Source organism: Phascolarctos cinereus, unplaced genomic scaffold, assembly GCF_003287225.1.
Source record: "Phascolarctos cinereus isolate Bilbo 61053 unplaced genomic scaffold, phaCin_HiC Scaffold_726;HRSCAF=1367, whole genome shotgun sequence".
Taxonomy (NCBI): domain Eukaryota; kingdom Metazoa; phylum Chordata; class Mammalia; order Diprotodontia; family Phascolarctidae; genus Phascolarctos; species Phascolarctos cinereus.
This window is the reverse complement of record NW_027556098.1, coordinates 409,246,654-409,257,306: the sequence shown is the minus strand read 5'-3', so window position 1 is coordinate 409,257,306 and position 10,653 is coordinate 409,246,654. Positions and strand designations below refer to the sequence as shown.

Sequence of the window (10,653 nt, the reverse complement as noted above, 5' to 3'; positions counted from 1 at the left end):
AACATTCAATTTTTAAAAGATTTTGAGTTCTTTTTTTTCTCCCTTTTTCCCTTTCCCCCCTCTCCAAAATGGCAAGCAATCTGATATAGTTTATACATGTGCAATCATGTAAAACATATTTCCACATTAGTCATATTGTGAAAGAAAAAATAAAACAGAAGGAAAAGAGTCACAAAAGAAACAAGAGAAATAATATGCTTTGATCTGTATTCTGACTCCATTAGTTCATTCTCTGGATGGATTCTCTGCAGCTTCAGCGAGGGTGGAATCGAAGATGGTAGATGGGAGGCACATTGGTCACTCCACTCACCCTTGGAGTGAGGTCAATGCTATCAGGATGCATGGAAGAGCTCAGGGAGAAATTCTGTAGGATGGTTGTGAAGAAGAGGAAAAGTTCCATCCGGGCAATGCCCTCACCCAGGCATGTTCGCTTCCCTGAGGGTACAGAGAGGAGTGTCATGGAGGCCATGCCAAGGGGACCCCACTTCGCAAAGACCATCTTGGAAGCACACAAAACCCTTCCTTCATGTCCACCAGGTGAGAACAGTAACATAAATGTTTTCTCACAATTCCCACAGGATCAGAGTGTGAGAGCTAGAAGGGAACTCAGCAGCTGTCTTGTCCAAGCCAAGAGACTTAGGGAAGTGAAATGATTCGCGATCACAGTTCTGTAGCTGGAAGGACCATAGAGGTCATCTGGCTCAAGTACCTCATTTATACATGAAGAAACTGAGGCTGAGAGAAAGGAAATGACTTGCCCAGCATTACTCTGGGTGAAAATGAGGGGACTGAGACTTGTGCCAGCAACAAAGTCCATGGCCTTCCGTGTCCATATACAAATCCACCATGGATGAGAAAGAAACAGAAGGAACCAGAGATCCCAATGCAAAGAGGCAAAATCTTATCTCATGGGTACACTAAGGCTTGGAGAGATGGAATGTACGGCTAAAAATGTGATATCAGAAGAATGGGGTGCATCATATTCCAAAGGAACAGAAGAGGCAACAGAGGGGCATTATATATTAAGAAGGTAAATTCATGTGATACCATTCAGGAAATAAAGTGGATAAGCAGGGTGGAGGGCATTTGGGTGAAGATCAATGGAGGGAAAAGGAGAGATATTGTTTCCTTTGCAAAATTCTGCCTTTAGGGGCAGTTAGGTGGCACAGTGGATAAAGCACCGTCCTTGAAGTCAGGAGGACCTGAGTTCAAATCCAGCCTCATATCAAACACCTGACACTTACTAGCTGTGTGACCTTGGGCAAGTCACTCAACCCCAAATTGCCTAAAGATAAAAAAAATTCTTCCTAAGAGAAACCTTGAGAAATGTTTGGTTTGTTTAGTATCCTTCATGCTTGAAGAGGACTAAAATGACATCACTGTGTTAGGGTCAAGGTACAGTGTGTCTGACTGTGGCTGATCCAACCAAGAAGTGCTTGGAAGGCTCTACCAGAGGTCACAAATAGTCCATATGAACACTTGGAATGGAAGTGTCTAACTGTGCACCTCACATTTCTTTTGAGCTATGGCAATTCTGCTTTGCTGATAGAGATACAATAAAGTTTGGACTGATAAAGGAAGATAAATATAAAGAGATGTGTTTATGTCATGTGATAATGCATTATATTGTATTTGTATATAAATGCATACATATGGAGGAGACATCTGTGAGCCTTGGTATTAATTTATCCAATATCCCCCATCTTTCCCAATGGCCCCTAAGCTTCCAGGTCAGCCTGAAGTGACAGCCTAGAGACAGAGATAGCCTAGGGTTAGTTGTCTTTAACTTGCCCTTTAGCAGAGGGTCCTCAGGGAGAGTCTCTATGGGCCTTGGGGACAGTACTTACCTGAAGAGAAGGGAACAAAGGCCTCACTCTTCTTCAGAGATCCCTGAGCATCCAAGAAATGGTTGGGGTCAAAGGCATAAGGTTTCTCAAAGTACCTGGGATCGTGCAGGACTGTGGTCAGGAGAGGGTACACTTCCGTGCCCTGCCATGAGAGGAGGGTGTCATCAGAAGTAGAAAGTGAGCTCCACTGCATCTTCCCCATCACCCGAAAACAGACCATCAAGGTTCTCCAGAGCCAGGTCATAACCTGGGCAAGCAGAGCCATGCTGAGGCATGGTAGATGGAGCTTGTTCTACAGATTTGCAGAGATGCTGGGCCAAGCTTCAAGTCATCATAGGCACCAGAAGACTGGATCACCCTGACACACAGTGGAGCTTAGACCCTCGGGGAATGAGGGAGGGGCAAGAAGACTGCGTATCAATTTCCACAGACCAACAAAGGTTGGAGTCTGCACAGGCATGGAGTTTCTCTAATCCAGCAATCTTATCATGGAGATGAGGAAACTGAGGCATAGAAAGGTAATATCTGTGTCACTAGATCCTGCTCTATCTAACCTAGTATTCTTTGTTTAAGACTTAATTCTGAGTCTGGCTCTTCTGGTGACATATGTTCAATATATACAGTAGATCAATGAGAGAAACCTATTTTAACGTGGATATCACTTCATTGTAAAATTTTATTCTCTCTAGACTTCTATTTCTTCCTCTATAAAATAAGTGCCTTGGAATAGATCTCCAGGGTCCCCATTAGTGTGAACACTCTCTTTTTTCTTACTTTTGAGTTCTTAGAATGCCAGCATTCTATTTTCAATGTTCTTTATAGCTCTGGAAATCTTTATTAAATAATTTGACAACCTTCCAAATTCTAGCATTCTCTTTCTTTGTTCTAACTTTCCTTTCAGCTTGGCATTTTATGTTCTATGTTATGACAGCTCTTAGAACTCTATTTTCTGTGTTCCAAGCACCCTTCCAAGTTTGACTTTCTTTGTTCTAGCATGGAGTGATCTAGTCATGGATTCCATGGGATCCTGAGCTCCTTTACATGAGTTAGAAGTGAATGGCTCAGAAGATTCTGGGAATGCTGTTGATCTCACCTTGGGAAGGAGGTAGCCCCTGAAGGAGGTGTCCTGGGTCACAGAATGGGGCACAGCCATAGGGAGGAGGTCACCAAATCTCTGGGTCTCATGGATGACAGCATCTGTGTAGGGCATTTTGGCTCGATCTTTGAGCTCTGGAAGACGGTTCTTCCCAATCACCTGATCAATCTCTTTCTGAACTTTTTCTGGGGGCAGAGGAAAGGACATATAAACCCAATTCACAGGAAGTGCCCCACAGAGGAAAACCACATATATGTACTTATATACATACACACACACACACACACACACACACACACATATATATATATATATATATATATATATATATATATATATATATATATATACATTGTGTGTATGCATAGGTTTTTGTGTGTTTACACATATTATAAATGCAGGTATATGTGTGTATGTTTTAAATAACTGAGTCAATTTATCCATTTAAATGGAAGTCAGAATAACTGTGAGGAATCCTGGGCAGGCAGCTTCCCATGGGAGAGTTTGAGATGTTGAAAATTATCCATAGTACAGGAGGACACAGGGAAAGAGACCATATATATACACACATAAATACACACTCACATATCTATGTATCTATATATCTATATCTCTCTCTATATATCCCTCACCCTTTGAGTCATTTCTCAGAGTCCTTTGCCAGAGATGGGGGCTTAGGAACTGAGGCTGAAGAAAACTTCTCTCTGGCCTGTCGTCTTGTTACTAACTATAACAGGCTCCCTCCCTCCACCTGACCTCAACTTCCACTCAAAGCCTAGCAAAGGCTCCAATCCCTGGGCAGAAGAGTCACTCCCTGGAGCTGCTGTATTTACCCACCTGCCACCCAGGGGTACTTGAGGAGCAGGAGGCAGGCATAGCGCAAGGTGGTGCTGGTTGTCTCCGTGCCCGCAAAGAACAGTGACATGACAGTCATGATGAGGTTTCTGTAGTGGAATTTAGTGTTAGCGATTTCCTTTTCCTAGGGAAAAGAAGGAGGAAGGCAGGGAGAAAGATAAAGATGAAGGAGGCCATAGGTTATCCTCAGAGTCTCTCCTTTCATATGTCTGAATCTCCTTGTCTCTTCACCTCTATCACTAAGGCTCATTCTCTCTAAATCCCTCCATCCGGGTCTCTGTTTCTCTCAACCTTTTTTCTCTTTTAGTCTCCTCCTTCTGCCCCTCTGACTGTATTCTCTTCCTTTGTCTCCCTCCATCCTCATCCTCTATTTCTACCTCCTTCTGGCTCTTGGGCTCTCTTTGCTATCTACACACCCACCCACCCACACACACACCCCAACACACACACACACACCATGTCCTTCTCTGTCTCTGCTCTGTTTTTCCCTCCTTATGCCTTTTCGACTCTGTTTCATTTCTTCTTTCCCTGGCTCCCTCCTTTTCTGTCTCTTCTCTCACCTGCAATCCTTTTATTTCTAGCCCATAGTTCTAGAATAGGAAAGGACCTTAGAGGACATCTAGTCCAATACCTCAGTTTACAGATGGGGAACAGAGGCCTAGAGAAGATAAATGATGTGCCTTTGGTTACATGAGTAGTAAATGATAAAGGTGGAATTATAACCAGATCCAATGCTCTTTTCACTGAACCACACTGCCCCCTCTCTCAATTCAATTCATCTAGCAACTATTGTGCCTACCAAGTAGTGAAAGACATTTTGTCAAATGCTGAGAATATAAAGATAAAAACAAAAGAGTGCCCTCGGGGAGTTTCAATTCTATTTAGGGACAAGGGGGATGTAACCCAGAGATCAGTAAAACCAAAGTCTACATACAAAGTACTATGAAGTAATTTCAGGAAAGAGAGAGCATGAACAGCTGGGGGCAGTAGGAAACCCCTCATGTAAGAAGTGGCACCTGAGCTGGGCTTTGAAGTTAACTAGAGATTCTATGAGGCAGAGGAGCAGAGGGATGGCATTCCAGGAGTGGGACACAGCTTGTGCAAAGGCAAAGAGGCAGGCCACAGGATCTCCTGGGAGCACGAAGAGGAGAGCTTGACGGCTGTTTTGACTGGAATAGGAAATTCAAAGAGGAACAGTGAAAGAGATAACTGAAAAGAGAAGCAGATTGGAAGGTTTTAGGGGCCAGACTGAGGTTTTTTAAACTTTATTCTAAGGTGATAGGAAGCCCATGAAGTTTCTTGAAGAGAGGACAGAAGTAGGTCTATGCACTAAGAATATGAGCTTAGCAGCTGTGAGGATTCATCAGATTGCAAACTCCTTGAGAGCAGGGATTGTAGTTTTGCCTCTTTTTGTAACCCCAATGCATAGCACAGTGCCTGGCACACAATAGGGATGGAATAAATGTTTATTGACTGATTGACTGGAGGCTAGATTAGAGATGGGGGGAATTGGAAGTAGGGAGGCTAATTAATCAGCTATTGCACTCAACCAGCTAAGAGGTGCTATGGGCTTGAACAGAGGAAAGGGCATGTGAGCAGAACTTAGTACTAAGTTGCCAATGAGGGTGAAAAGAGAAGACTTGGAACCCTACTGGACAAGGGGTGCAAGAGAGAATTAAGGGTCAAGGCTGACTCTGAGGTTACAAAGAGGCATAACTGGGAAGTGGTGATACCATCACTAGAAACATGGAGATTGGAGGATAGATAGATTGGGAAGAGGGAGAGGGGACGTGAGGTCCTTTTTTGATGTCTTCCTTCTTTCATTCGATAAACATTTATTAAACACTCGCTATGTGCCAGGCATTGTGCTAAGCATTGGGGATACAAAAAGAGGTAAAAGACAGTCCGTGCCCTCAAGGTGCTTACTGTCTAGTTGGGGAGCTTATAATCTGAGGTTCCTCTGGGATCCCAGCTGCAGAAGGAGCTGTCCAGCAGGCACTTGGAAATGTGAGGCTGGAGCTCACAAGAGAAATGACAGCTGGCTCTGTACATTTGCGTCCACACCTCTACATAGAAGTGGTCATTTAACCTAAGAAAGGTAATGGAGTAGTTAATGAAAGCACCAAGGAAGGAGAGAGAGAGAAAAACAGAAAGGGAATGGGGCTCACAAGAGATAGAGCCTTGAAACAACCCTGTCTCTCTCTGTCACTGTGTTTATCCCATCTTCCTTTTCTGTCACTCTCTGCAGTTCTCTCTCATTCTTTCTCTTCCTTTCCTCTATAGCTCCCTTTCCTTTTGTCAAACTCTCTTCACTTCTTTCCTCTCTGTCCCTACCCCACAAGGATAAGGAGTGCTGGCCACCAAATTTCACCAAGAGAACAATTGGATTTCATTCTCACTTTCTCCCTTTCCCTTTCTGTCTTTCCCTCTCCCCTCTCCCTCCTTAATGTCTCTCTCTCTGTCTCTGTCTCTCTGTCTATCGGTCTCTGTCTCTCTGTCTCTGTCTCTCTCTCTCTCTCTCTCTCTCTCTCTCTCTCTCACACACACACACACACACACACACACACACACACATACGGTGGCAGTACTTGGAGGGGAGGGATTGATTGCCTACCTTCTCCATACGGAGCAAGTACACATCAATAAAGTCTCGGGGGGCACTGGGGTCCAGGCTTTCTTTGTGCTTCTCCACATTTTCAGCAATGAATGCATTGATGAATGTCAGGTTGTTGTGGACACGCCGATGGGGACCAGGAAAGAACTTTAGGAAACCTGAAAACATCTCAAAGATCTGATGTGGAGGAAGGGGAAAAGAGAGAATAGGATGAATACCCTGACTTCCACAGGCACCAGCATTCCTCCAAGCCTGGGCCACCCTCCTTCTGTCCCTCCTCTAATGTGCCTGCTCCCTGTGTCCTCCCCCTCCCTATTTCTTTCTGCCCGCTCCTTCCTATGTCCCTACCATCTATTTTCCTGCTTCCTTTCCCTGTGTCCTCCCCTCCCTGTGTCCCTGTGCTCTGATGTCCTCCAATGCCCTCTATTCTTCTGTGTCCTTTCCTTCTCTCTCTCCCAGTGCCACCCTATCCCTGTAGTCCAAAGCCCCACCTGGCCCAAGGCACTGCTTGTAAGTGTAAATGTGTCATTGAACTTGTTCAGCATGTCCTGGAACTGCTTATCATGATAGGAGAAGCGTTGACCAAACACAATGGAGCAGATGATGTTGGCCGTGATGGAGTGGAAAAGGATGGTGGGGTCCAACAGGGCTTCTAGGGAAAGGAGAGAACAGAAAAGGAATGGAAGGAATGGGGAAGGAGTGGAGAGAAGAGGTTCAGGAGGTCAGAGGGAAGCTTCCGTGTCTTCAGGGTTTCTGCTTCTTTGTTTCTCTCGGTTTCCATGTTTGTACCTTTGTATAATTACTATGCTTCTAAGATTGTACCAACAACCACCACCACTTCCCCTCAACCCAGCATCTGGGGAAAGGAAGTTCCTTCCCACCCCCAGGGTTTAGCCCCAATCCTTTATGCCACCCTGGTGGTCAGATTCTGTTTATTCCCTTTCTCAACTTCTGTCTCTGGACCTATCTGTATTCCTCTCAGTATATCTCTCTGTATACTTCTCTTTCTTGATGTGTCTCTTGGGCTGTTTTGATCTCCATTTCTAATTGGGTCTACATCCTTTTTCTCACCCTTGGATTTCTGCAGCTCCTCAACCAGACACTGGGCCTCCTCTTGGATCCGTTCTTCAATGGTTCTCTTCCCCATCCCAAAATCTCGAAGAGTGGCCAGGGAGAATCGGCGCAAAGTCTTCCACGTTTCACCATTGGCAAAGACAACCCCTAAAGGGAAAAGGGATTGGGGTTTGTGGGACCCTGTTCTACTCACATCCTTCATTCCTCAAATCTCTCTTCCCTTGTCTTCTTATTCCTCTACATTCTAATCTGTCTCCTCTGTCCACCCTGATCCTCCTCTCTTTATCTTCAGCTCTTACCTGTCTCCTTCTCTGATCCTCAGAGTGTGAAGTCCCTCCTTCCTCGAGCCTTACCACCACCTTGTCACCCTTCCCCAACCCCTGCCATGGCATGGCCCACTCACCCTGCCCCTGGAGAACTGAATCAACCATAGCAACGGGTGCTCGGCCACTGAACTCTTCAGCCTTCTCCACCAGAGCCTCCTTCACGGCCTCAGTCCCACATAGTACAACCACAGGTCGGGAGCCCAGGAAGATGGTAAATACATCCCCATACTTGTCCCGAAGCTATGGGAAAAGTCCCACCCCATTAGATCCCAGTTGGCACAATGCATTCCCCTCTGTATAATGGAGAGGGATGTATTTAAAATAGAAGGTGTATAGGGCCACTTTTAGCTTTAACCTTCACTGTCCTATGTTCTATGTTCTAAGGTTCCTTCTAGCAGTCCATGTTTTAAGATGCTTCCCAACTCTTGACATTCTGTGTTCCAAGGTCTCTTCCAGTTCTGATATTCTATGATCTGCATTGAAAGGGCCTTTCTAGGTCTGACATTCTATGTTGTAAAGGCCTTCCAGCTCTTATTTTCTGTGTTTCTAAGATTATACCTAGAATCACCCCACCCACCCCATCCCACCCTGCCAACTCAGCATCAGAAGCAGAGAAGCTCCTCTCCTCCCCCAGGGTCTGGCCCAGTGCTTCACTGGTAGTCCAAGAAATTGTTGATGATCTGGTTAGCCTTCCTCAAGTAGTAGCTCAAAGAGCAGGGGTATCTGCCAGTTTTAAAATATTCATAATAGCTCTCTTCATGGTGGCAAAGCACTGGAAAGTGAGGGGATGCCCATCAGTTGGGAAATGGCTAGATAAGTTGTAGTATATGGTTATGAAGGAATACTATTGTGCTGTTAGAAACGTCGAGCAGGTGGGTTTCAAAAAAATAAAAAGACTTTCATGAAATAATGTAGAGTGAAATGAGCAGAACCAAGAGAACATTATATACAGTAACAGTAATATTATTTGAACAGTAACTAAGCTATCATGAATACTATGATCATTCGTGTCAGTTATGAAGGACTTATGAAAGAAAATGCTATCTACCTCCAGAAAAAAAAACCTGATATTTGGAAGTAATAAATATATATACATATATAACATGCATGCACATATATACATACATACACACATATGCACATATATACACATATATAATGTTGGTCTTCTCTAATGTGGGATTGAGAGGAAGGGAGAAGGGAGATAATGTGGAACTCAAAATGTAACAAAATAAATAAATATTAAGAAAGTCAACAAAACATTTAAAAGGAGAAGAAAAAAATGAGATTGAAGCCTCCTTTCTCCTCTCTACCCCTCCCTTCAAACAATCTTGTTCCTGGATCCTCCTAACAAGCAGTCTGAGTTGGGAGGGAGGGACAGAGCTCTAGTGAGCATCCCTGGTGGGCAGGGAGAAGGAGGATGTAGAATCCAGATGTCACTTTGTCCATACTCATATCACTCCCACTTCCATCCCTATGGAAGGCACTGCTGAATGAATCCATGATTTCTTGCTTTGTTCTATTTTATTTTAAGAAGCAGGAACAGAGGGGAAAAAAAGCAGGCAATTAATGGAACTCTCCTCTTTCCCTCCCCCTCACCAATAAAAACTCTTCAGGCTATCAGTTCGAATACCCACATACCACTTCATATGATAAATCTCAAAGTGTTTATCCCTCACCAACGAGGAGGCAAAAAAATAAGTGATTCCATTCTCTACCCACTCTACTTCCCCACTTTTACAGGGTCCACTAGCTCTAGAAATAATCCTACCCCTCCCTCCCACCATTACTGAATTCTCCCTGATATTTTCAATTAGGAGTGATCTCAAAGCACTTATTCCTAGAGAATACCTAGGAAAGAAACTGATTTGGAAAGCATCCCCACGGGGGCTGAGGAGGGACCCAGAAATCCCTCACAGGGAGTGATCTCAGAGCACTTATTCCAAGATAAGGGAGTTAGGGAGGAAACTTCTCTGGCACCTCAGGAAACAAACTCAAGAAGTTCATTAGCCTCTTCCCTATTTCCTTTAGGATCTCAAAGAGCTCATCTCTCATTAAGGAGAGATCTTGGGGAAACTGAGGCAGGCAGCATCACTGCCACCTCCAAGTGCTCACAGGACCCAAAGCAAGCCCAACCATGCAGCTCTGCCAGTCCTCACCACCGAAAAGGATTTCAGGATGCCCTGACGATCCATCTGGAAAAAGTTGCCAAGTAAAGGCAAGGGTTGTGGTCCTGGAGGGAGGTGGCCTTTCCGTGAAGCAGCAGGACCCCGTGCCAAGAGAAGCAGGAGCCCCAGGAGGGCTGCCAGAAGAAGGAGCGACACGACATCCATGGCCCAAGCTCTGTTCCGCTTTGTGCCCGTGCCAGGACTTTAAGCCTAGTCCAGGAGGGAGGCCGCGCCCTAGCTTGCCCTTTCCCTGCTCTTGCGGTGATAGCAGCTCTGCCCCACCCAGGTAAGTGACCTCTCTGCCGTCCCCTGTCCCTCGCTGGTCCTCTGATCTCACCTCACTCCCCTTCACCTCCTGCCTATGGCATGCGAAGCATGCCCCTGTAATAGCACCCAAAAGTCTGGGGAGACTCTCCAACACACTCCCACTGCACCTGCCACTGTTCATGCCCAGCTCTGGGACGCTATCTGCTGCTGTCTCTGCTCTCTGTCCTGTCTGTCTTTATGACTTCCTGTCTCCCCTCCCCTCCTCTAGCTCTGTCTCTTTTGCTGTCTCTCTCTGTTCCCTCCCCCCATTCTGTTTCTCTGTGTCATTCCTTGGACAGAGATCAATACGAAGTAGGCAGATAACCATTGCACTCCCTACACTCTATCAGATTCTTGGAGTCACCAA

At 45.2% G+C, this 10,653-nt stretch overlaps 1 protein-coding gene across 1 annotated transcript; it reads right to left on the bottom strand.

Moving 5' to 3' along the window:
• Window positions 1–253: 253 nt before the first annotated feature.
• LOC110198215 (cytochrome P450 2B4-like) lies at window positions 254–10,145 on the bottom strand. The gene is made up of 9 exons (XM_020972398.1): window positions 9,972–10,145; window positions 7,890–8,052; window positions 7,484–7,633; window positions 6,904–7,064; window positions 6,413–6,589; window positions 3,781–3,922; window positions 2,941–3,128; window positions 1,848–1,989; window positions 254–435 (listed from the first exon to the last, which is right to left on the bottom strand). Exons 1-9 carry the CDS (start codon window positions 10,143–10,145, stop codon window positions 254–256), a joined length of 1,479 nt encoding a protein of 492 aa, XP_020828057.1.
• Window positions 10,146–10,653: the final 508 nt, after the last annotated feature.